The 26,470-nt window shown below is 45.5% G+C and overlaps 2 protein-coding genes across 2 annotated transcripts; one reads left to right on the top strand and one right to left on the bottom strand.

The window, feature by feature from the left end:
* The first annotated feature begins 1,754 nt into the window (after positions 1 to 1,754).
* RPL36 (ribosomal protein L36) lies at positions 1,755 to 3,478 on the top strand. The gene is made up of 3 exons (XM_058040770.1): positions 1,755 to 1,935; positions 2,657 to 2,791; positions 3,348 to 3,478. Exons 1-3 carry the CDS (start codon positions 1,843 to 1,845, stop codon positions 3,435 to 3,437), a joined length of 318 nt encoding a protein of 105 aa, XP_057896753.1. The 5' UTR covers positions 1,755 to 1,842; the 3' UTR covers positions 3,438 to 3,478.
* A 532-nt stretch (positions 3,479 to 4,010) lies between these two features.
* Positions 4,011 to 26,026, bottom strand: LONP1 (lon peptidase 1, mitochondrial). Its single transcript, XM_058040911.1, has 18 exons — positions 25,821 to 26,026; positions 23,735 to 23,823; positions 23,212 to 23,331; positions 21,867 to 22,095; positions 21,291 to 21,352; positions 20,597 to 20,726; positions 20,044 to 20,127; positions 18,130 to 18,350; positions 16,735 to 16,873; positions 15,817 to 15,995; positions 12,322 to 12,409; positions 10,358 to 10,480; positions 9,511 to 9,627; positions 9,083 to 9,223; positions 8,833 to 8,998; positions 7,682 to 7,890; positions 6,257 to 6,421; positions 4,011 to 4,917 (listed from the first exon to the last, which is right to left on the bottom strand). Exons 3-18 carry the CDS (start codon positions 23,286 to 23,288, stop codon positions 4,753 to 4,755), a joined length of 2,295 nt encoding a protein of 764 aa, XP_057896894.1. The 5' UTR covers positions 23,289 to 23,331; positions 23,735 to 23,823; positions 25,821 to 26,026; the 3' UTR covers positions 4,011 to 4,752.
* Positions 26,027 to 26,470: the final 444 nt, after the last annotated feature.

Here is a 26,470-nt window from a genome sequence, read left to right as displayed (position 1 = left end):
GCTTCTGGAAACTGAAACCCTGGATTTTCTATTAGGAACTTGGTGAAGGCAACAATAGGAGGCAAGAACCCTTTCTTAGGAAAAAGGTAGGATTTGAGGGGTGTCCAGTGCAGCATAGAAAGATCAAATTATGAGAAACCCACTGGGAGTCTGGGAACTATAGATCCATATGTTTCTGCATGAATGGAAAAGATGTCCTGAGAGGAAGGTAGCAATAGTCAGGGTGTGAGAGGGAAGAGCCCCATGCAGATGATGCTGGTGGGCTGGTGCTCACAGACCAGGCAGAGGAAGCAGCCAGTGCCACTGCCTCCTCTTCCAGGCAAATGTTTATTTTAGGGCCACCTGTATTTGTTGAGGTTACAGACGCAGAGCGGGTGAGGGCCCTTCTTCAGCACATTCAGAGGTGAGTGAGCAGCCATCCTAAGGCAGCTCCATGCACATTGGCAGGGGCAGGAAAGGTAACAGGAGAGGGGACACCTCCTCCAGCCCAGGGCTGCAACAGCTCCTCCTGTGAGGAACCCAGAGCTCGTGGATGGGGAGACCTTTAGCTCTCCTGTGTGATAGCTCTCAGTAGCAAAGATGATCTCAAACTCATGTTGATTTTAGAGGTGCAGATTGACAACAAAACTGGCATTCGTAACTTTTCTTTGTTGACCTTCAGAAACATTAGGAAGTATTTCAGAAAGGCAGCTCCTTCTGCCTGTGTGGGACAGTCTACCCTGCAGACGCCTGTTCATACGCTGCCCTCCTGTGGAGAAAGGCATCGGAGTCAGACCTGTCCCACCATCTAAGCCATGACCATTCCTGCTGGAGTCCGTGCCGTGAGGGGGTGACAGAGTCGGGCAGCTCCGACTGCCTGAGCTGGGACCGCTGCCCTGGGATCAAAGGAACCAGTCGTGCAAAGACGAGCTCTACAGCAGGACGCAAAATTCCATAATTTGTTTCAAAATCCAATATATTCAATTTCAAGCCAATATTTTTCATTTCAACAAATTAAATTGTCTTTGAAAGCAGAAAACAGTTGAGTTGCACATGTTCACCTCAGTTCTCTTTCAGAAGTAAGAAAATCCAGTATATTTTATTCCAACAAAATCGTTTAATCTATTCCTTTAGGTTTGTCTCTCAAACGTTATCAAATCCTGGCCAAGTGATACCAAAGTTATAATTTATGGGAAAAAAATCTGTAAGTGTGGGGCTGCGTGGCTCTGTACGGTGGGCACCCAAAGCCCCCCGGCCGCAGCTGAGGGGAACCAGCAGTTCTGTCGGACCACCCACCGCGGGGCGACCCTGCTCTCATCCCCGCTGTCCCCTCACAGGCACACTGACCCCACCGCGGGGTGACCCTGCTCTCATCGCCGCTGTCCCCTCACAGGCACAGTGACCCCACCGCGGGGTGACCCTGCTCTCATCGCCGCTGTCCCCTCACAGGCACAGTGACCCCACCGCGGGGTGACCCTGCTCTCATCCCCGCTGTCCCCTCACAGGCACAGTGACCCCACCGCGGGGTGACCCTGCTCTCATCGCCGCTGTCCCCTCACAGGCACAGTGACCCCACTGCGGGGTGACCCTGCTCTCATCCCCGCTGTCCCCTCACAGGCACAGTGACCCCACCGCTGGTGATCCCCAGCCCCTCATGGCTGTGACACCAGCCGCGCCGCCCGGGGTCGCCCTTTCCCTCGTAATTCCCCCCGCGCGCCCTCGGCCCCGCCCATCCCCGGAAATGGCCACGTCCCGTTGTCCCGCGCGCGCTCGTTCCTTCCGGTGCGGCGCCATCATCGCGGTGCGGGTCCGGCCGAGTGGCTCTGTGTCCATCCGTGTCCATCGGGCCCGGGCGCCGTAGCCATGGCCATCCGCTACCCTATGGCCGTGGGCCTTAACAAGGGCTACAAAGTGACGAAGAACGTGTCCAAGCCCCGACAGTGTCGCCGCCGTGGGGTGAGTATGAGACTCGGCTGGCGCGGTGCCCTGGGCCTGCCTCTCCCCCTGTGGGGGCCGAACGAGGCCGCTTATCCCGGTGTGTTCATGTGTCCGGCGCGGAGCCGCCCATCGCCTCCGGCCCCGTCCGCGGGGCTGCGGCCTGCGCTTTCGCTGCGGAACACGGAGAGGCTCAGAACTCCCGCGCTGCCCGTGACTGCGGGACCAGGCGAGCCGGTGGGCTCGGCCGGGCAGGGCTGCGGGGAGAGGTGAAACTGTGTGCCTTCTAGAGTCTCTGCTGTTTTGCTTCTCTTGGTAACAACAGGCAATCTTCCACAAAACTGCTTCGAATTTCCCTACTAGGAGCTGTCTAGGTTTGATGCGTGTTACGTGACACGATGCTATGCATCTGGGCCCCTTACTCATTCTTACTAAATGCTCTGTGTAGCTATCTCCCGTGTGATGCAGTGCAAATCCTGCTTAGCTCATGGACCTGCTTTTTCCAAAAATGCGGGTTTATGCCAGTGTGCGACACGGCCGGACCTGAGCCTGAAGACAGACTGGCACACGTAGCCAAGCTCAAATGCTCCACAGGATTTGTCAGGGATGACGTTTTCTTGGGACACGGCAACAGCATGGGCTGGTGTTGAAGCCTAGCTGAGAGTATTCCACAGCCCCTTGCAGTCCCCTCTGCACAGTGCCTTGTAACCCGCTGACCAAGGTCCTCCCTCCCTTCCCACAGCGCCTGACCAAACACACCAAGTTTGTGCGAGACATGATCAGGGAAGTCTGCGGCTTTGCGCCTTATGAGCGACGTGCAATGGAATTGCTCAAAGTGTCCAAGGACAAACGTGCTCTGAAGTTCATCAAGAAGCGGGTGAGTCAATCAACTAACATGGATGGCAGAAACTAGTGTATGTCAGTTTTCTGCCCTCTCCTAGGACTGTTTGGCTTTTTAATTAATTACTTTTTTGTTTGTTTGTTTGTTTTGAAAGTAACTGGTGTAATATGATGAAGTGGAGAGAATGTTCTTGGGCTGGGCGGGAGAGCAGGAGATGGATGCAAAGGTACTTTGCTAAAAAGGCCCCGAGCTCAAGGATTAAGGATTGTCATGCTATTTTTCCATGGTTTGCATGTCTGCTGTGGGGAGAATGAGAGCAGCACTGATAGTGGTTGGGTGCCATTAACCAGGAGACTAAATAGGGTTCCTTGAGTTGTAATGATTATGAGAGCTGAAAGCAGCCCCTTTCATGTCCAAATAACTGTTGAGGTACTACTGAGACATAATGGCAAACTCCTGGCTGGAGGTCGAGTTCATCTTTCCAGGACTTTACTGTCCTGCCTGGTTTTGAGGTGTAACAGCAGGACACCTGCAGCATTCCCAGTCTGTCCAGTCTGCACTGGGTAAAGACAGCTCTGCTCTCTCCCTGCAGGTCGGCACTCACATTCGGGCCAAGAGGAAGCGGGAGGAACTCAGTAATGTCCTGGCAGCCATGAGGAAAGCTGCGGCAAAGAAGGATTGAGTTGCACAGGTTTCAACACAATAAAGTCCTTTCTCCCAAAACCAGCGTAGTGAGTGTTCTTGGTACATCTACTTGAGTAGGTGCTGCTGGGGGATCCTGACAAGGTCCAGAACTTCAGCCATCAAGAATTTGGGTCAGTGGTTTATTGTACCTGCAGGTGGAGCTGCTGATAGTGGTGCTGCTGTGACTTACCCTAGAGGGGAATCCTGTATGACTGTGTGCAGTCTCAGGACTGGAAATCTCTGGAATAATGCCTTCTACCTCCTAGTCTGTCTTCAGACCTAGATGGTGGTAGGAGGGAAGTGGGCAAAAATGGCTGTTGAAAATAGTAACTAACTACTCTGCACTTCTTCCGCAGGGCACATCAGCCCATTCCTTATGCAGCTTACCCTGCTCCTGTGTTTCCTCTTGTACCCTCTGTTCAGGCCTGTGTTTTGCAGTGTGATAGCAAGAAGTCAAGACACCTGGAGTCAGCAAGAGCTCCCTGGACTTCAGTAGCTGGATTCTTTATTGTCCCCTAAGGGCTCCCTTGCTGAGATGACAAGAGCTGTTCTTGGCTCAGAACACCTTTTTCTTTTTCTTAAGAGTTCATTGTAAGATGAAGTATTCAATTTCTCCAGCCCCCAAGCCTGTGTTTACTAATGTATAACAGTCAAGACATTTAATTCCTTTTCTCGCTCCCTGAATATGACACAGCTGTTGCAGAGGGGCACAGGCCCTCAGTGGTGCAGCACAGTGCTGCTGACTGGTGATGCTGAGCATGTTGCTGGTCTGCCCTCTTTAGCCTGGAGTTCTTTCTGGTGGTATTGACCTGGTGACTGAACCTAGAGAACCATGTCCCTTTATCAGCTGACTGTAGTAGCTGTGCTGAACTGTCTTAGGATTTCAGTGTCCTTTCAGCCCAGCCCGGGCTTTTAAATAGAGACAGGTGAGAGCTAACTTGCCTTCTACCACATCAGGAATAACCGCTGTACATCAGCCTAGCTCTGGGTGTACTGTTCAGTCCTTTCCCACAAGTCATACAGAAATTTACAGTGAAATAGCTGAAACATCTTCAATGAGAAAAGACCAGACTATGGTCTTATAATATGCCCGTTCCTCTGGCAAAATTGGAAATCCTTTATTGTGGATCATAATTCAGTATTAAAGACTGAGAAATCCTTTATTCTAGCAGAGCCATAATTCATTTTGGCAGCTGCGCAGCAGCAATAGCTTCATGTCCCACTTCAGGATTGCCCCATGCCACCCATCTCTAGGTGGGGGGGGGCGAGTGCTTGGGGACAGAACACCTTCCAGCCATCAAGGGCACCACATGTCATCCTCCAGTGAGATCCAGCCGTGAAAATGCTATATCAAATACCTCTGTGTAGTGCTCCACAAAATGCACTTCCAGTCCTTCTGTAATGAATCCAGCAAGGTCATAATAATCCTTTTTGTTCTCTGATGGCAGAATGATGCAGGTAACACCTGCCCTCTTTGCCTGTGGGGAGAAAAAGTTGGTCTGTTGAGTCCTAGGAATCCTTCCATGTACCAGAAACACCCATCCCCATTTCTGAAAGCAAGAGCAGTTATTCTGGAGCATGATCCAGCTTTACTCTCTTCTATGGAGAGCACCAAGGGCATTCGTGACAGGTATCACCAGGGTGAAGCATGTTCTAGATCCCCCCCTCAAGCCTCAAAACACAGTCTCCAGTGCCATCTCAGCTGCAGGGACAGATCAGGAGGGGAGGCATTTTAGCTGGACTATGTCAGCAGCTCAGGGGATTGTTCAGAACATTCATACTATTTCACAGAGTTCTAAGTTTCTGTTCCAGCTTGGGTGACAATAAAGCCTTGGATGAAAGCGAAGTTAGAAGCAGCTTGTCAAACCAACCTACCCCATCAATACCCTTAGTAAAATTCTACAGAACCTTTTCATAGAGACACCTTCCCTGGAAGGAGCACAGAAAGTAGAGCTGCTCCTCCCAGAACAGGTTTGTACCCATTGCTTTAGGGGTGATCCTGTGTTCAGGCCTGTGGCCACTCACTCCTGCAAGTGCAGCCAGTCAGTGCCGTAGCACAGGTTAGTCCTGTACTGACTATTACAAACAACTACTCGTTTTAAAGTCATACAAGGAAAAGAAATCACACTGTACAAAGCTGTAGCCCAATTATATCTGGTGACAGAACACTGATGTGAAGCCCCAGCTCAATGGAGGAAGACCTAATAACACTCTTGACTGAAAAAAGTGTGGTGCAAGGCTTATGTAGGCCAGAATTCTGCAGGTGAAAAGTAGCGAGAGAGCCTGAACGCTTGGAAAGAAATTCTGAAAACAAAACAGATTAAACCAAAACTACAAATACTAAATCTAAGTCCCTCTTATCTAAGATATCTGTATAAAATTTCAAACAAATTCACACTGGAATTAGGGAACAGAGCCTTGATTTTAAGAATGTTACTTAGAGATGCTGTCAAAGCTCCACTGGATGCCCTCCTGAAACAAGCAATTCAGCACAGCACTGGGGATTGAACTGTACTAGTGTGATAGAGCAGACAGCTCTGACAGCCAGTTAAAGCTGTCAGTCACCTTCAATTCTGCCAGTGTAGGTGGAATTGAGCTAGGCTAACATACATGCCTTGGCACAAAGCCTGGGGTCCCATCCCTTTCCTCACAACCAGGGACACAACCAAGATCCCACACTTTTCCAACCTGTATATGGAATGAAATCTGCCTCTTCCAGTTCAAGGAGCAATCCCTCCCTGGCTGTCCCTGTCCCCACGGAGTCCAACCCAGGGCTCTGCTGTGGACAATGCACAGAGATGAGAGAAGAGCTCTTACTGCAATAGTCTTCTCCTTGATTCCACCAACAGGAAGAATTTTTCCAGTCAATGACACTTCTCCAGTCATGGCTACATTCTGCCTCACTGGGCAATTCATGGCCAGGGACAGCAAAGCTGTTACTATGGTACATCCTGCGCTTGGTCCATCCTTCGGGGTTGCTCCCTGTTTAAAAAAAAACAAAGCACAACTCCCCTGCTCATTCAAGAAGCAGCAGAGTCAGACATACTCTTGTCCTTGTTTTAACGTTGTCAAATTTCATGAAGCCTCATAAAGTTTTTTGTGTGTGTGTGTGATGGAATCCTGCTATTTGAATTGGCTGATATATTAACAACTGTGACATTCCTCACCTTATTCATGAGAAATAATCCACAAATGAGTTCACAAATGTGGTTTCTGGCCTGATGCCACCACCATACTCACGGAGCTCAGGTCTTTGAGTAAGCAACATCAGTGGAAAAAAGAGCACAAACAATTTGAAGCTCTTTGTTAGACCCAAGTCTAACATCACACGGGGAGAGTGTCAAAAGTAACAAACTAGTGGAGGACAACATCAAAAATCATTCAAGGCAGAAAAGATCAGTATGTAAAGCCCCACAAAATCCAGGCCTGAACTAGTAACAGTCTGGATTTATTTGAGATCAAACCTCTTTGTAGTAAGAACAGAAGAAATCAATGTTTGAGAGGGAGTAGAGACAGAGATCATGTCTGCTGTTTTCTCATCTTTTGGGGAATGAATTCACAGACAACAATGTGTACCTGGACAAACCCAGAGCAAGCTGCAATTAAGATATTGCACACAGAGCACTCATTAATCCAGAAGTAAAGCTGGGGCACAATCACAGCTCAAAATCTGTCTTCAGTAAAGCATCTGCCCAAAGCTTGTTACACAGCATGTGAGCCATTGAGCACTGTGGGCGTTTATTTTCAGCCCCAAATATTGGACAAAGCAACCAGTGCCATTACATGTACTAGAAGCACGGCACGGAGATCAGGAATAGTATTTCCAAATATGTGTAAATGACTTGAAGCCTTTAAGAAGGCCTGGTAACACAGAGACCTAAACTTTGATGTCTTTGTAACTTCATCCAAGCATTTATCCCAATCACTTATCTCTATGTTATGTCATGGTTTCCCCACCTGCACAACAGGGCCAACAGCTGCAACAAAAGCTAAGGTTTCTTTAGAAAATTATCCAAGCCCCTGTATTCTTGCCACATGCTTGCTGTAGAAAGGAATGGAAACATGGCTCATAAGAAGACCTTCACAGGAGCCTGAAGAAAATGTCTTCATTCCTTGGTTTTACTGCTAGAAGAGGGCATTCTGCACAACATATGGACAAATGAAGCACCTTCCAGCTTTACATCTAAGGTAGCAAACCAGTCGGGTTGCTGTACATGCTCTGTGAACTCTGCATCAGTTTACCTCTGGCACATGCAAGTGGATATGAGAAGATATAAGAAAATCATTCTTGGGCTCCTTCTGCATCAGAAAGGCTCTTGCAAATGTGTAAGCAATTTTGGCACTCTCTTTCATTACATCTCCCAGTTGCCCTGTTACTTCAAGTGACCCATCCTTGTTTTCCTTGTCTTTGGGTCGCCTCAGGGATGTTTCAATAAACAGAGTGGAACCTCCTAAAAAAAGAAAAACAACATCTGAAAAAAGTTGAAGGCAAATTAAACTAGAAGGTTTTGGTGATGCAGAAGCTATGTCAGGCATTTGGAACTGTTGCTCTCTGATGAGACACTAGCCCTTGAGTAAAGAGCAGCTGAAACCTGTTCCTTAAATACCTTCAAGAAGGCCAGCTAGAAATCTCAACAGTCTCCATTCATTGCTTTTTTGGACTTCACCTTCTAGGAACACAGATGCAATCCCTACTTAATGGAAAAAACCAAGTTCTTATAATGGTTTCATGTTCTTTGTTTCCTCCAGAGAGTAAGCTGAGTTCACAGAACACTTTTAGCCACTTCAATTCTTCAGTTCTCCAGTGCCATGTATCTATTTACCTTCTTCACTGATAATTTCCCTCTTAACTACTTGAATTCTACCCAAGGTCAATTTGAGTATGAAGAGGTCATTTCCTTTGCTGTGTGCTGTATTTCCATCCTGTAGAGCACATAAGCCCACAGGTTACTAGGGGAGTAATGCAATGAATGGTAGTAGCCCACTGCCCCCACTCCACAGAGCGCTGGAACACCTACACCTGCCCTCAACACCAGAGGTCAAGTCAGTGTTGCACATCACTGACGAGACACGGCGTTCTTCAGCTGTGCTATGTCCCGTGTCTCACAGTGGCACCTCCTGCTGCTGATGTTCCTAATGTACATCATTTGTACGGGGTATGGAGCTTGAAGAGAAAACATGCTGGCCCTAAGCTAAGATGAGCCTGGGTAAGGGCAAAAGAAAGGCTCCTTTCTTTAAGGAAGTAGTATTCAGGACTCAAAGGCCAAAGGCAATTCCTTTTACTGATGCCTGTAGAATAACATCACTGGATTCAGTTCTGTTTGACTATTACATTCAACTTTTGAAAATTACACAGAAATGTAGGCATTAACCCAAAATTAATTTTGTCTCACCCATAGCTGTCCAGGCCAGACCCATCACCACTCCTGGGGGAGTGGTTTCATACATGCGATCCACAGTGAAGATGGGCTTTCCTACAAAATCCTGCAGGTTTTCAGGTGTTACTTGGACCATCTTTGCTTCTCCACTCACAATTTTATAGGCAGATTTCCTCAATACCTGGGCGAGACAGTAATTTATCTCTGTAAAAAAGCTGAGAAGGCTGATGCACAGTGGTAACAGTTACACATAACTTCCCCTCACCTTTTCTACTTGTTTCTGCAGATTCCTCACCCCACTCTCTCTGCAGTACTGCTTGATGAGAACAGTCAGGACATCTGATGTGATTTGAGCTTTGTTTTCATCCAAGCCACAGAGAACTCGTGCTTGAGGGACCAAGTATCTCTGAAAGAAATAATCCCCCACATCCTTCTCTTAGTATCTGTGACAAAAGCCTAGTGGTTCCAATTCACTCAACTTTCTGCTGTTAGCTCAATGCTGCTTTCTGGTGTCCACAGCCTATGGCACACTGGAGTTACTTTAACTATGTGTTCAAATCAAAGGAACTCTGTCCAAAATACCATGTGCCTAATTTTTCTGGACATAGTAGGATGTAAATATGTAAGCCTTAATCTACCAAAAAAAATCTACCAGATACAATTCACATAAAGCACAACAGTGATTTCCCTTACCTCTGCAATTGCAAGTTTCTCTTCTGCTACATATCCTGACACATTGATCACTTCCATTCTATCCCGCAGTGGCTCTGGAATGGTTTCTGTTACATTAGCAGTACAAATAAAAAGTACCTGGAAGCATTAAAAGATCCTGTTAAGAACTTTCATTAACCAGTTGCTTTACCTCAAGTACTAGTTACTAAGTTCTGCGTTTCTCTGAAGAGAAGAGCAAGATCACCCTATCTGTGGAATTAGTTTTTAATCAAAGTCTGGATTTTAGAATTATGTACTAGCATGTTCCATACCCCCAAAATAAATGTTTAGAAATACACAATGCACAAACTGGGAAATTGGAATGGTTTGATAGGGACCAGAAAATGGGAGATCTAGATCTCACTCAGAAGTTCTTTCTACCTTCTAGGAAATTAGCTCAGAATGACCCAATTATCTATACCTATTCCTAATATGTCAATTCTGTAATTTATGTCAGCTGCACAAAATGTGCAACAGTATGCAAAGATGACCAATTTCAAAAGTTTCACAGCATTAGGCCACCTCCCTTGACAGCAGCTCTGCCAATCATCATGTAAAGGAAAACTTCTGCCTTTTCTAGTGGAAACCACACATCTGTTTGTCCCTGGCTTTACAGGGAGTTAGGGCTACAGGACATATGTGGGTGATAATGTTCTTTCATGTACAGACACTTCAGTTAAAACCAACTCCTACAGAGACAGCTGTGTACCATTTATGTTCCATCTGATTTTCCAATGGAATGTCAGCATCTTTTCATGGACAGGAAATCTGTGCATTGAAACACATTCAGACATTCTGGCTCTACAATCTCTGCAGAAAAGAGAAATACCTTTGACAAATCCACAGGAACATCAAGATAATGATCCAAGAAGTTAGAGTTCTGTTCTGGATCCAATAGTTCTAGAAGGGCTGAGGATGGATCCCCTTGATAGCCTCTTCCTATTTTATCTACCTGTGGGAGAAAAGAATTTAATACTCTAAGAAGCTTCCTACAATGATAAATTCTCAAGCAAGATTTTTTTCAAGGCTCCATCTGAAAATGTTCATGAGTGTTCATTAACATCCAATACCAGTCTACCACTTTTCTGTGCACTCATCCAAGTCCCCACTATCTTCCTGTGTGAGCACATGACATGCCTGAGAAGACACAGGACTTTTGAATGTTGCAGAAAATCACTATGAAGTTTCAGGCAATGTGCATACAATAAAAAGCACTACTACTAGTGGGCTACTACTTGTTAAACTGAGATAAGCTATAGGCACAGACCAGAACACATATTCCACAGTGAGAGGACTAGAGTGCTAGCTTACACCACTTCCCTAATATGCAAGTGCAGACACACTCCTTACTCTGCCCAAGGTGCAAAAAGCCTACACACAGCTATTCAAGCAGAGCCACATTAGTGACTGGGGCTGTTGTCAGTCATAAGTTGATTGAGGCTCATGGGGACTTGCCAAAGTCATCTTGAACAAGCCCACAGCTCAAGTAGGGCCACTAGAGCCAGCTGCCCAGGGCCATGGCCAAGGTCATCGGCTCATCTAGCACTGTGAACTTTCCTTCTGAGGATACAAACAGGGCTGCTGCTTCTTTTCCCTTACGAGTAGCATTAACTGGATGGCCTTAATGAAATTCACTGCTACAGCCAAGGCAGGGCTTCTGGCCAACACCAGTCAAGTACCATAACCTACAGGTTCCATTACCTTTCAAATCACCATGCTCATTGGTTAGATCATGCTGCAACAGATGACAGTTTATTGGTCCCACATACCATTCCTCCCAAGAACCTGCTTATTGCAGAAACAGGCCATCCCCCAGCCAGGGAATAATGTGCTCTGACTTCATGATTCAGGAGGCTGAACAAATGCTTTATTAAGCTATACTACATTACACTAATGCTATATACTAAATTATATACTAAAGAGATACTATACTAAAGGATACTATACTGAAAAGATTCTACAGAAAAACCTGTGACTGTCTGGAGATTGTCTGGAGACAGCTTTGACCCAATTGGCCAATCAATCCAAACAATCATCAGCAGAATCCAATTAACAAACTCCTTTCAGTAAACAATCTTCATAACACATTCCACATGTGCCAAACCACAGGTGCAGCAAGGTAGAGATAAGAATTGTTATCTCTTCTTCTCTGAACTTCTCCCTGCCTTTCCCAGGAAAAATCCTGGGACAGAGTTGTGCCTGCTGCTCTCTGTGAAGAGACCTGAGGCTACATCTGCTGTTGGTCCTTCCCAGGTATGGCACACAAGAAGGCCATACCTTGACTCTATTCTGAACACCTGCTATTATATCCTGTATTTATTTGCTTTTTGACCAAGCATTAGGCTGGTACCCTGACTCATTTATTCTCAAATCAGACCACAAATTGTCTGTAAGCATCTTATTCCTTGGAGTCCTGCTTTAGACCTACTGAGAGTGACTCTTGCTAATAATCACACAGGCAACAGTGGATTTGTGCACAGTGATGTGCTCACACCTATGAAGGAAACACAAGAACTACGGAAACTCTGAATATCCAGCCAGGTCCATTATGATCCAAACAGCTATAATTTAATCAGAAGGACACAACTAGAATTTTAAAGCTGGAGTCTGCTATAAGGAGAGAAAAAGCATCTAAGGTACCAGTGTCACCCAGAGAACTTAAAAGCCCAGCCTCATATGAACAGAAAGAACCTGGGATTTTTAAGAGAGTTACTGCTTCACCTTTTCTCTGGGGATCACAAATTGATACAAGTCTTTAAGAGCAAAACTTAGAAGAAAGACCAAATACTTCACCTCATCAATCAGTATAAGTGGATTCTCTGTCTTGGTCTTCTTCAGACACTGGATGATTTTTCCTGGCATTGCTCCAACGTATGTCCTCCTGTTTTACCAGAGATTGTATTTAGGGAACCACTGAAAACCACAGCATATATCAGAGCATACATCACACAGCTGACAGAACAAGTATATCCTGTTGGGAAACAAGTCTTTATTTCTTCAACATTTCCAAAAGCATTCTCCATCACCATATTAAGCATCAAAACCCACCTAATCTGTTTCTAGTAAAGAACTGACATGAATTTTGGCAAAACACTCCTGGACTACAGTTTTTATCTTTAGTTTAAACCACTTCTCAATTAGAGAAAAGCAAAGGGGTTAGGCTGAGAATAGAGATGTTTGATTTTTCATAGGTTTTGGGAAAGAAATGTTAAAGGAAGTAACATTTTGCTTCCTCGCTTGATAGGGACAAAAAGACCAGTGTAAATCAAAAGATACTAAAGGAACAAATTGCTAATAGCAAAATAAAACCTTCCTGCTAGAGATTGTTTCTGGTATCCAGAAACAAGCAGAAGCAAAGAGGGTAACAACAGAGTGAAGGTCAAGAGGCACAGAACAGAGAACTGAAAAACATAGAAAATATTTTTCTCTGCTTCTGGGTAAGGCAGAGCCCTGCAGGTTCAATTTACTTTGCAGAGTGGCCATTCTTACTGGTTTGAAAACACCGCTGATTTTATGTTCAGTTGCAGACCCTCTACTCTGGTGAGGCCACACCTGGAGTGTTGTGCTCAGTTCTGGACTTAGGAGTTCAAGAAAGACAAGGAACTGCTGGGGAGAGTCCAGTGGAGTGCTGTGAAGGTGATTAGGGGACTGGAGCATCTCTCATGGGTAAGGCTGAGGGAGCTGGGACTGTTTAGCCTTCAGATGACCGAAAGGGGATCTTATCAAGGTGTAAAAATATCTGAAGGGTGAGTGTCAAGAGGACAGGACCAGACTCTTGCCAGTCGTGCCCAGTGACAGGACACAGGCTAATGGGCACAAACTGAAACACAGGACATTCCGCCTGAATACGAGGGGAAACATCTGTACATTGAGGGGGGCAGAGCCCTGGAACAGGCTGCCCAGAGAGGCTGTGGGATCTGTATCTCTGGAGACGTTTGAAACTTGTCTGGACACAATCCTGTGTAACCTGCTGTAGCTGAACCTGCTTTACACAGAATCACTAGGTTGGAAGAGACCTTAAAGTTCATCAAGTCCAACCCAGCCCCAACACCTCAACTAAACCATGGCACTGAGTGCCACATCCAGTCCTCTTTTATACACATCCAGGGATGGTCACCCCATCCTGGGCAGGCCATTCCAGAACTTTATCACTCTTTCTGTAAAAAACTTTTTCCTAATATCAAACCTAAATTTCCCTTGGCGCACCTGGAGACTGTGTCCTCTGGTTCCATCAGCTGCTGCCTGGTGAAAGAGACCAACCCCCACCTGACTATAACCACCTTTCAGGAAGCTGTAGAGAGTGATAAGGTCACCTCTGAGTCTCCTTTTCTCCAGGCTAAGCAACCCCAGCTCCCTCAGGCGTTTCTCACAGGGCTTGTGTTCCAAGCCCCTCACCAGCCTCGTTGCCCTTCTCTGGATGCACTAAAGAATTTCAACATTCTTCCTAAACTGAGGGGCCCAGCACTGGACACAGCACTCAAGGTTTGGCCTCACCAGTGCTGAGTACAGGGGAAGAATGACCTCCCTGGTTCTGCTGGCCACACTATTCCTGATACTGGCCAGGAGCCATTGGCCTTCTTGGCCACCAGGGCACACTACTGGCTCATGTTCAGTTGGCTGTCAACCAGTACCCCCAGGTCCCTTTCTGCCTGGGCACTATCCAGCCCCTCTGTCCCCAGCCTATAATGTTGCAGGGAGTTATTGAGGCCAAAATGCAGAACTTGGCACTTGGACGTATTAAACATCATCTCACTGGACTCCACCCATCCCTCCAACTGTTCCAGGTCTCCCTGCAGAGATCTCCTACCTTCTAACAGATGGACACACCTTCCCAGGTTAGTGTCATCTGCAGATTTACTAATAAAAGCCTCAATCCCCTCATCCATCTGGTCAATAAAAATATTGAACAGAACTGGCCCTCCCAAGGAGCCCTGAGGGACAGCACTGGTGCCTGGCTGCCAGCTGGATACAGCAGCATTCACCATCCCTCCCTGGGCCAGCCATGCAGCCAGTTCTGAGCCCAGCACAGAGTGCTCCTGTCCCAGCCCTGGGCTGCAGCTTTTGCAGGAGTCTGCTGTGGGAGACAGTGCCAAAGGCCTTGCTGGAGCCCAGATACACAACATCCACAGCCTTTCCAGACAACATCCATAGCTTTTCCTGCATCCATCAGGTGGGTTACTTAGTCATAAAAGGAGATCAGGTTGGTCAAACATGACCTACCCCTCCTAAACCCCTGCTGACTGGCTCTGATACCCTGGCCATCGTGTAAGTGCTGTGTGATGACACTCAATATAAACTGTTCTATTATCTTACCGAATACTGAGGTCAGACTGACTGGCCTATAATTACCAGGATCCTCCTTCCCACCCTTGTTGTACATGGGCATCACATTAGGCAGCTTCCAGTCATCTGGAACCTCCCCAGTGAGCCAGGACTGTTGGTAAATGATGGAGAGTGCCTTTGCAAGCTCATCTGCCAGCTTCTCATCACCATGAGGTGGATCCCATCTGGTCCCATAGATCTATGAACATCCAAGCAGCTCAGCAGTTCTCTGACAGCCTCCTCCTGGATAACAGGGGGCCCATTCTGCTCCCTGACACCATCTACCTACCCAGGAGGACAGCTGTCCTGAAGACAAGCCATATTTCCACTAAAGACTGAGGCAAAGAAGGTGTTAAGCACTTCTGCCTTCACCCCTGCTTTAGCAGGAAAATGGTCTAGACGATCTCCAGAGGTCACTTTCAATCCCAACCATTCAAGGATTTTTTGTATGTGGAAGGAATATAAACCTATGGAAGGATCAGATCTACCCATTTTTTATTAACTTCTTGTTTTCTCCATGAATCTACCGATTTTTCATTCACTTCTTGTTATCCCCATGAATATTCTTGTTTCCAGGTTTTCCTCATGCATCATCTCCATCCTGATTATTTGGAAAGCAAGTCTCAATCACATCTGAACACACATGTGAATGACCCTGTTTAAATTGTCACCATTCTCTACTTCTGACATCTACAGAAACTCCAATGGTTCTGGGTAGCTCACTCAGCTTGTCAAAACTGAGAATACACAAGAAACAGGGAGCAACTGCACTTAAAAGCATAAATATAATTATCTTCCAAACTCCACCCTTTGTTATCTTTTTCACCTCCTTCTGTATCTCAACTCCTGTCAGCAAGGGTTGGCAGAACAGAGATGAGAATTACATACATTGTCCAACTTCAGTTAGATTCCTATTTACTTTAGTAAAAAACTGCTGGATAGAGATATTTCTCAAGTTACACTGACCTGTGTCCTTTTATTTCTGCAACATCAGTCATCCCTCCAACACTGAAGCGGAAGTACTCTCTGTTTAGGGCTCTGGCAATGGAGCGAGCAATACTGGTTTTGCCGACTCCGGGGGGACCATAAAAACACAAAATCTTCCCCTGGGTGGATCCTCGCAGCTGGCTGACGGCAATAAATTCCTGTAGAACAGATAAAGCACCAGCAGTGAACAGAAGGGAACATCAGCAACACCAAAACACATTTGTTTATCAGGTCAAGCAGTGATTACAAAATGAAACTGGTTCTCAAAGGACTTGGGGGAAGGCAAGGGGAGAGGCTAAGTCAGGACACTGATGCATCTGTTTTGCCTCTGGTTATTTATATGCTTGGTTGTCCCCTACCAAGGTTCTGTGCTCTGTATCAATCTCACCAGAAGAAGCAGTCTCTCTCACTGCCTTGTAGTGAGAAGACAGAATTTAAGTTCTTCTCCCAGCTTCTCTTGTTCTCACCTGATTCTCTCAAGCTACATGTGAGCATTTCCTACTGTACCACTCCCATGCGCTAAGTTAAGCTTGTCTTATTTCACACTTCTGTGACAGACAACCCTCAAGTGACACCAAACAGGTGAGGAATCAAAAGACCACAGTTCAAAACTGAAACCTCAACTGATTATACATTTACAGCGAAGAAATAACTGTACAAGTTATTTCTTGCCCAGCATTTAGTGCAAACCAGAATACTGCAGTTTGAAATGAGAATGCGACCTTCACTGCCACAAGTAATTAAGCACTGATAACCAGAACACTTAGATCTTTCATGCAACTTTCTGTTTGATGCATGAATTAACACCAATTAAATGGCAACTGCAATCTAAAACACATCCAAAATGCTTGATGTTAAGCAATGTGAAATGGGACACAGTGCCTACTCCTGCCTTACCAGAATTCGCTTCTTGACGTCATCCATTCCATAGTGATCCTCCTCCAGAACTGCTCGGGCTCTAGCCAGCTCCAGGTTCTCCTCACTACACTTACCCCATGGGATGGATGTCAGCCAGTCCAAATAGTTCCGTGTAACACTGACAGAAACACACAAATGAGAGTGATCGACCAGCTCATGTCTTCCCCCACCACCTTCCAAAACAACCTCATCCAGAACAAGTGGGATATAAACTACTCATGGAAAAGAGCCATCACTATTTGGGCTGTCACTGCTAACTTTTTTCACAGTCTTTAACTTCCTCCCACAAAAAAAAAACAACCAAAAAACAAAGCTTTTTTTCACAGCTTTTGCTTTTCTGAAATAAAGAATCTCCAACACCACAGAGAGAGATTTAAGATGAGGAAAATGATGCCAGTATGGAAGTTAACAGTAGAGATAATCAGCATAAACAAACTGAAGAGAACACAGCACTCTGCTACGACAACCACTACTCACTGTTCTAAAACTATGTACTTAGATCAGGAATTCAAGTCTACAGGAAGGTCTGCACAATGCAGTAACTATCAAATTGTGCACAGTCATAGACACAGGGAAGCACAGCCGGGCTGTCTGAGCTCAGGATCCACCTGAGGACAACTGCCATGCCACCAGAGCTTTGGCTTTTTTCTCCCAAGTACTTGCTTTGCAAATTTGCAACCACTGTTACAACTCTGAAGGAAAGGGAAAGGTACTAATGCTGCCTGTGAAGCCGAGTATGTCTTTTCTATGATGGCCAAGATGCTGCTCATCCAAAGGCATGCTTGCCCTTAAACAGTCTTTTACTCTGTAAAAGATACTTTTAAAAGCAGAGACCCAGAACATTAAGAGAGCTGATGAGTACAGCAACTGCTGTATAATATAGCACACCCTGACTCAACAGACGAGAAATGTTCACTTCAACCTCAGTTTCTGACAATTCCCATCACAGAACACATATTACAAACTATTCATTCACTCCTGAGCAATTCCAACCCTGCCCCAATACTTCAGGGACCATCTCAGGTAGCCAATGACACGTATCAGCTTCTCTCACATCTACTGAAGACACCAAAGTACAAGAAAGAAGAGCCATAACAGGGCAGAAAAATAATCACTGCACACTTCATGAGGAACTAACTGCACATTTTGTATCTCTAGCATCAGACTGCAAGAGAAGACAGAAGACCTAAAATGATCAAAAGAGGTAGACTACATAAGTAAACACAGACAATTTGGAGAAAAAATACTATAATGCAATGACATGCTACAGAGAACAGAGGGGCAGGGAGGGACTAAGGTAAGTGCTTAACAGAACTGCACTGATGTTTCACTCTCCCAACGAACCCTGACAACATGACATGGCCAGGCACTCACTTGAATTCTGAGGAGTGATTATCCAACAAGCCCAACTTGTTCAACTCTTCATCAATCACATCCATGACATGTTTTGGCACTACCAGCTCCTTTAGTCGCTCACGGAATTTCTCTTCTATAGCATCCTTGTCCTCCTTTTCCAGACCTAGTTCCTTCTTAATGATCTTTAACTGCTCTTGAAGAAGATACTTGCGATGTGTTTGCTTGATCTTCTCCTCAACCTAGACAAAGCAACAAATACAGTAACTAATGTGTTCCTGGTAGAGCCCATCTAACCTCAAACTCTTCCAAATACTTCCCAGTTATGACATTCCCAGCAACTGAAAATACTACTTGGAACTCATCTGCAGTGTATTCTAACACAAGAAGTGACTTAATAACATATTCTAGCACCCTCCATATCTTGGTGGCCTTCACTGGCCCTGATTCAGTGCTTCAATGTTCTGTTTGTGTTGGGGAGACCAAAAGCTGGGCAGAGTAATCCAGATGTGATCACCTTAGTACCAAACAGAGAGGGCTAACCACTACTCTCCACCTGCTGCCTACACGGGGCAACTGAAGCCCAGTAGGCAGTTGGCAGTTGGCCTTCCTCTACTAATTCTACTAATTCATGGTCAGCTTCCCCCACATCAGGGCTCCAAAATCCTTTCCTGTATAGCTATTTTCTACCCTGATTATTCCAGGCCTGGTCTGGGACTATGAATTTCTCTTGGCAGAACTTAAGTAGGTTCGTACTGACTCCCCGAGGGGATAGCACTAGTAGCTGGCTGAAGTTACCACGTTGATCACAACCATTTCTGCCCATTAGTCTAGCCAATTTTTTTCACCAACCTCATACTACATACTTCCAGTCTGTAACATCCCAATTCAGTCAGACTACTATTACAGCTGACCTCAGCAAAGGCCATGCAAATGTCAAGATATACAACAATCATTGCTAGAATCCTAGAATCATTTAGGTAGGAAAAGACCTCTGAGATCATTGAGTCCAACGATTAACCTAGCACTGCCAAGCACACCATTAAACCATGTTTCCTTTCTGTGTTCTGGGCCTTCTCATAAGAGAAGACAATTAGGCAGTTTGCTTTTGGGAAATCTGGCCATTCCAAATCATGTCCTTCTTCATGTGCTTGTCGGGGACTTATTGGAGAATTTTCCCCATAATCTTCCCGTGGGTTGGGGGCAGGCTAACATGCCTACAGTCTCCCTGATTCTCCTTCTTGGAGATGGGAATGGCATTTACCTTTTTCTGTTTCCCAGAAACCTCTTCCATGACCACAGTGCTTTAATGATGAGTGAAAAAACAAAATAATGACATTGATAAGCCCTCTCAGCATCCTTGGATGTATATCTGGTCCCACAGACTGCAACTGCTCAATTCACTTAAGAAGTCTCCAAACATTCCAATCCCAGTCCAAAGGCATTTTGCACTTAGCATGAATTCTAAAAGCCCCAGTTACTGCGAGTTAAACAAAACATGACTCAATATTCTCAGATATTTGCACTTCACATACTTCATTACCATTTAGATGCAGTTATTGTATTCTGATTTACTCTTACAATAGACAGAAACTATTGCAGTTCACAAGCGTTAGCAGAAGGTAATTTGAAATAACATTGTGCAATTTACATTACTACATGCTACATACAGTATTAGGCTGTACATTGTTGCACTGATGCTTGGTAAACTGCAGACCTCTAGATTTATCTGCTTGCATGAAATTACAACTTAGACACAATTTAACAGCAGATGCTGTAGCCTCATGTCTTGTTACTTCTACCATGTGCATGAAACAAGAATAGAAGACCATAAATCTAAATAATGCACCCTTTAGAGCACATACACATACTGAGCATTCTAGTGGTGGACACAATATAAATACACACAAGGTATTTGTTACTCCTGAAACTTACCTCTCTTCCAAGACGCTGCTGAAGTTTGCTCAGCTCATACTCCTTTTTCAGAAGGGAAAGAGCTTTATAAAGCCGTTTGGGAATCTGCAGAAAATAGACACAGAATGAGTTCTGAGATGCGATACCCTTGTTAAGTAACACACACACACATATATAAATGTGTGTATATATATATATATACACACACACACACTCACACACATATACATACTTTCTCTGTCCTAGAGAGAAAGGCAGAATAAAAAACTCCAACAACAGGTTGTCTGGGGGAGCTTTACAGCACTTGCAGGTATGGAAACATCAACATGTAGGAACTCCACAGCATGCAAAGAAAATTATTCGCTGCCAAAGATGCACAGCACTCTGATTTACCCACAGTAAATCAGTACTAATGACCTACTAAATCCTTCAACAGGAATCTAGTCACTGATATGAACACATCATCAAAAGTAGCACTCAAGTCTCTTCTGTACTGAGGCTGGTAAAGAAAAGGTGACATCCAACAGATGTACTGATTCCATTCACATTGCTTGAGTTAAAAACTTCATCTTACACTGGTTTCTTCCAAGATGTCTTGAAGCTCATGTGACTCAGCCCCTGTTAGGGCTGCACCCATGTCACTCAGATAGATAGGGTTATCTACCACACGCTGTCCAGCCTGCATCATCTGAAGTACAGACTCTCTGAAAACAAAAAGTAAAGAACCCCAAAATGCTGTGTAAATTTACACTCAAAAGGGAATATTCTAATTTACTTGTTATGACAGTGCAATAAAATGAAACATAGCTCAGTTTCATAGCAAACTATTTTTGAAATTTGACTGTATCAATACTCAGTAACAAACAGATAAATCACTTGGTTAGAGGAATGATGACCAATATATAAAACTAAGTATCTGAAATGCTCTCCAAACAGTTATGTAGGATTTTTTTGGGCCAGGATTCCAAAACTTTGATCCTGCTTATAAGACATGGATCAGATCATGATGCTTATTGCAGTGGGTTTCACTTAGATCCAGATCTTTAGGACTTAATCACTCTATGTCGTTTCTAAATTGGACATCAGGTTTTCAAAACTTTGATTCCAACAACAGACAGAGTTTACATTCCAAACCAAAAGTCTATGTAACAATTCAGCAAATATCTCTACTTCATTATAACAGAAAGGCAAGTGGTATAGAAAATGTCAGCATCTTTCAGTCTGAGAACATGCTATTGCCAAAGCAGGGCAGCATGGGAAGGACATACCTGTACAAGGGGTTCAAGGCAATGATGTCCCGGATTGTTTTAACAATTTCTGCAGTAAGTGCCTATAAACACAACAAAATCTAATCACAAAAGAATGGAAAAGGATAGGGAAGATCTCAGCACAAATATATAGTCCAGCCACTCACTGCAGTGGTGGGCTGTGATGGTTCTTGGTACTGGGGCAATTCCTGCTCTCAGGAAAAGCAACAAGGCCTAGAAGCTGGCTTTCTGCATGCACAGAACTCCACTGGCTCTTGGCCAGAAGATACAATCAGGCTGAACACCCAAGCCACCTTTGAGGAAACACTTAGTTTGATGGAGGTCATCACACAGATTTAAGCACAGACCAGCCTCTTCATTCAGCAACATTTTGAAGTCAACAGTTTTAAGGAACTGAGCTGTTATAATGAAAATTCTTTACTTTCATATAATCCCCTTGTGCAGTGACTGTGAGAAGAAGGGAATATGTGCTAGTTTCTGCAGGTGTCATTAGAGCCTGATTTTAGAACTTCTCCTTTTAAGCAAGAAGCGTAGGTGCAATTCTACAAGTCCAAGCTTGTAAACTAATTCACTTACTTTAACCTCTTCTGTGATCTGAAAATCTTCATGAACCACATTCTCTACTTCTACCATGAGAACTTCCTTTGAAGAAGCAGCCACAGGATCTAGTACCAGCTCCACAGCTTGGTCCTTTGCTCCAGTCTCCTCTTCAGGCTCCTTCTTAGATCGCTTTTGTTTCCTTCTAATTTTTTGTTTGTTCTCAGGTTCCTCAGGCTCAACCTCTAGTTGCTTGTTTATACGAATCCTGAAAGCCAAAAGAAACCAGCAACAATCTATTTCCCTATTACATGTGATTTCAGCTCTTCAGCATGAAAAGGACAAAGACTAAGCTGTATCTTGAGCAAGCTAAAATTTAGAAAGGACACACATTTGCAAGACACCATGTTTCATTATTTTGGCTTTTAGAGAGGAGTTTCCTTTTCTGTGTGTTTCCCTATAAATGCTCCTCAAATCTGGTACCTAGTGTGGTTCCTATGGACATGACTGACCAGTGCTCCATGTCTCAATCAAATATAAAGACCAATCCCCAAGTTATACCTTAGGAATACCAAACCCGTCGGAGTTATAGGGAAATATTTCTATTCCAAGTAACCCCAAACCAGTAGCTCATTTCCAAAATGCATTTAAATATGGCTGTGCTTTGATAATGCAGCAAGAGGTCTAAGATTTCATTTGAAAAGGAATTGACTTGTGAATTCACATAAATTTAGCTCTGACAGGACTTCTCATTCTTTGCTGTCCAGAACAAATGCAAGTGAAGAAAAGTGAGGAGATGGAAAAAACCCCATGCTTCAAAGCAAAACTCACCCTGGATCTGTCTCTTCTGCCATGTTTCTGTCCTTGTATTTTTCCTTCTAATGGAAATTACTTATTTGATGCTTTTAAAAATACAATTTATTAACTTTGTTAAAAATATCTAGCATAAATGGCTAAAACTAGATTTTCAGCAATAATCATATTTTCCTCATTTCAGTTCTGGGGCAAAATTATGTCTGGGGCAAGACATAATTAAAATTCTGGACCCCCCTCCACTCCTTCTTTTTTAAAGCAAAAATACTGGCTTGAATTAATTCCAGAGATTTTTTTTCACCATTACTAAGCCGTCAGCTTAATGAATGTTTGCTTGCATCATATCACAGTTGATATGACAATGACATGCACTGTCTCTTTTGTTTTGCAGCTAACCTGTCACAATTGTGACAGTAGATGGAATATCCTGGCACTCTCAGGATATGGCATGGTAACAAAGCAAAAACTTGCCATACACAAGTTGTGTAGAAAAAATGCATGTATGTGGTGAAACTGATGTCTCTGTTTATACAGCAGTCTGGTGAGATGCAGTGAAGTAAAAGTAACCAACCTTCGGTGTCCCATGACTATCATACGCAACTTGTCTCCAAGATCCTGCATTTCATGAATCTGGACAAAAGTTCCCATTTGGTATATTTCATTCAGATCCTCCACCACATCAGATTCATTGCTATTGAGCAAAAAAAATTGGAGTAGATATTCAGAAACTTGAGATAGCAGGTCAGATTAAAAAAGAAAAAAACAATCACTGGTTGCAGAACTTTAAACTTGACTTTGGGGCAAAGACACTTAATCCCCATTGCTATCACCATGTAACCCCCTTCCAAATCACCCAAGTATCTGGACAGCTCATCTCCTTACCAAACCACACCCTTTTCTAAACCAAGACTGCAGCTCCCAGCAGTGCTGCTGGTGGCAACAAAGACCTTCATAGCATGAGGATGGTCCAAGATCAGCCACAATTTCTGCACTGCTATCCAAAGCAGGGCATTTAGGATGACAGCTTTTAGTGTAAATGCAACCTGGACAGCTTATTTCTGTGTTTTTTAAAAAGATCAAGAGAAACAACTTACTTGTCATCCTTTTTAAGAAAAACACCAGCATAAGGCTGGGCAAGACGAACTTTCCTCCTCAGCAGTTCAACCAGCTTCTTATTTTTCACCTAGGACAACAGGTATGCAATCAGAGGTGGATTTTCTGGTATCCTTGCACTCCTAGGGTTGTAAGGCCAGGAACGATGACATCCTACAACTAAATTATGAAGCTGGAGCTTGTATGGTTCTACTCTTGTCTCCATTAGAGCACAGTAATATAGAAGTGGGAAAAAAGGTAGAGAAACATGAAATTTAAGTATTTTGAACAACTCACTTCCCAGTTAAGATAAGACAAGCTCAAAGGCTGGTGAAGGAACTAGACCTAATCTGTCCAACTCTTACAAGCAAGAAACCCAAGTTACTTGAACAGTATCTTATAAATTTCTTTTGCTATCACTGTTCCCTTCCCCTCCCATACCTGCACGTCCTAGCTCTGTGCTCCTGATGGGGAGCTAGTTCACCCTTCCCTATCAGTGGCCTGAATTCTGCCCAAAAACCCTAGTTAAAATCCTCTTCTCCAAAGCCTTCTCTGCTCAATTCCTCTCCTACACCCACAAATCCGAGTTCCTGCCTTGAGTTTCAGCCAGTATTTCTTCCTAATTTACCTTCTTCCTCCCCTCTGATCTCTAGATGCCACACACTTGTCCCTGGCAGATCTCCCAGCACCACTGGAACTGTAATCACAACAAGCTGAATCCTCAGTGACCAAGAAAATAACTCATTGTGAATTCTACTGTTGCATGGAGTCACCCTGCTCTTCAAAGTGATGGACATAAGGTGCATTGCTCAACGCTTTGCTAACAACTAGCATGGTTCTGACAGAACAGCACGAGTAATACCACCACTGCTGGCCTATTATTATCTCAGCTATTCTAATTCTGCACAATGTTTAGAAAAACATGCTCACCAATGTCAGAGACATTAACAGGAAGAAAATTAGTAATTCCATAGGCACTGTAGAGACTCAACCTTGTCAGGAAAATTGCAGCACAATGAACTCACAGGATAAGAGAAAACATTTAACAATTCTGTGAGACATTGTTGACCCAAGCATTGAAACTGACGACTTCTGTACATAAGTCTTGTATGACTACACGCTCTTAATAATATATAATCTTCTCCTTTCCCTAACACATCTATAAAGACACTAGAAGCTGCACATACTAGATTTGGATATGCAGAAAAATATATAGTAGAAATAACATTATGCTAAATAATACTACAGGAACAAGAAAATATTGATTTATTTCATACTACATTTACATCAAAATCAGACTAGTAACATACCAGAGAGGCACAAAAATAAAAGTACTTGCTCCAGATTGGGTTTCATTTAAGAAGGAAAAAGTATTTCTGGCCTGTAAGCTCAAGTCACACATCAGTGATATAATTCATAACTCTTAAAATCTTTATGGGGTGCAGAGGGAAAAGATCAGACTCTGAAATGGTGTTTACCATCCCCATCACTCAACACCTCTCCCACCGCAGCTGTACTGCTCTACACCGAATTCCTGCTTTTTCCTTGCAGCTTACAGCTTGCTGCCTTCACCAACATGGGTCTCGGTGCTCTGACACCAACCTACGGCGCCGAAACAAGGACACGTTTGCTTAACCTTCAGCAGAGAACACAAAAATGACAGCGAACTTCGAGAGATAATGTGCGAATCGCCGACCTTCTCTGTTAGAAGCAGAGCTGCTGACGCAATAACTGTGAAACTTCGACTGGCGCAAAGGAAACCGTTATCCCGACAGGACCCGGTACAGAGCTCGAGCCAAAGGCCGAGCAGCGGCTGCCCGCGGAGGTCACGCACGAGGCTGCCTTGCTCTGCAGGTCAAGGAACCTGCCAAGGCAAAGAGAGCGGCCCGGAGATGCGGCGCCGCCAGCGGCGGGCTCGGTCGGTGACCCTCGCACGGCCTGGGGTAACACCACGCCGGGACCCCCGCCCGAGGCCGCAAGGCTGGGCTGAGCCGCCTCCGGCCCCTCTGCGAGCCAGCCCAGAGCACCTACAGCCCTGGCGGCCCCTCCGAGAGCCCCCCTCCCACCGAGGGCTCGGCGGCAGCTCACCTCGATGATCTTGATGAAGCGCGGGAATACGGGGTTGCGCGTCACGGCGATGAGCGGGACGTTGGGGAAATGCTCAGGGACGAGCAGCGGCGTCAACGCCGTTATGACCGGCCCGGCCCCGCCGCTGTCCGCCCCGCCACCGCCACCACCGCCGCCGCCGTCCTCGCCGCCGCCTTCCAGTGCGTCTCCCCCCGACAGACCGCCAGGGCTGCGCTGGTGCCAGCGCGGGCCGGCGCTGAAGGCGGCGTGGGGCGGCGGCGCGGAGCCCAGCGGGGCCGGGACGGCGGCGGCGGGGGCCCAGAGGCGGCGCCGCGTGGGCCCCAGGGCGGGCCCGGTGACCGCAGGCCGCCAGCGCCCGCACAGCCGCCACCAGCGCGCGGCCGCCATGCTGCCGGCGCGCGCGCCTCACTTCCGCTCTCCCGGCACCGCCCGCCCCGCCCGCGCGGGCTCGCGTGGCGGCGCGCACGTCTGAGCCCGCCCGTGAGCGCGGGTTCGAGCCCCGGTCCGGGGCCCGGCCGGGCGGGTACCAGAGCGAGGGACGCGGCCGGCGTGACCGAGGCTTTGGCCACTGCCAAGCCTTCCCTTTCCTCCTCGGTTCCCTGCAGTCGGCTGCCCAGACAGCTGCCGAATATCTCCAAGAATAGCGACTC

Source organism: Melospiza georgiana, chromosome 26, assembly GCF_028018845.1.
Source record: "Melospiza georgiana isolate bMelGeo1 chromosome 26, bMelGeo1.pri, whole genome shotgun sequence".
Taxonomy (NCBI): domain Eukaryota; kingdom Metazoa; phylum Chordata; class Aves; order Passeriformes; family Passerellidae; genus Melospiza; species Melospiza georgiana.
This window is presented reverse-complemented; position numbering and strand designations above follow the sequence as displayed.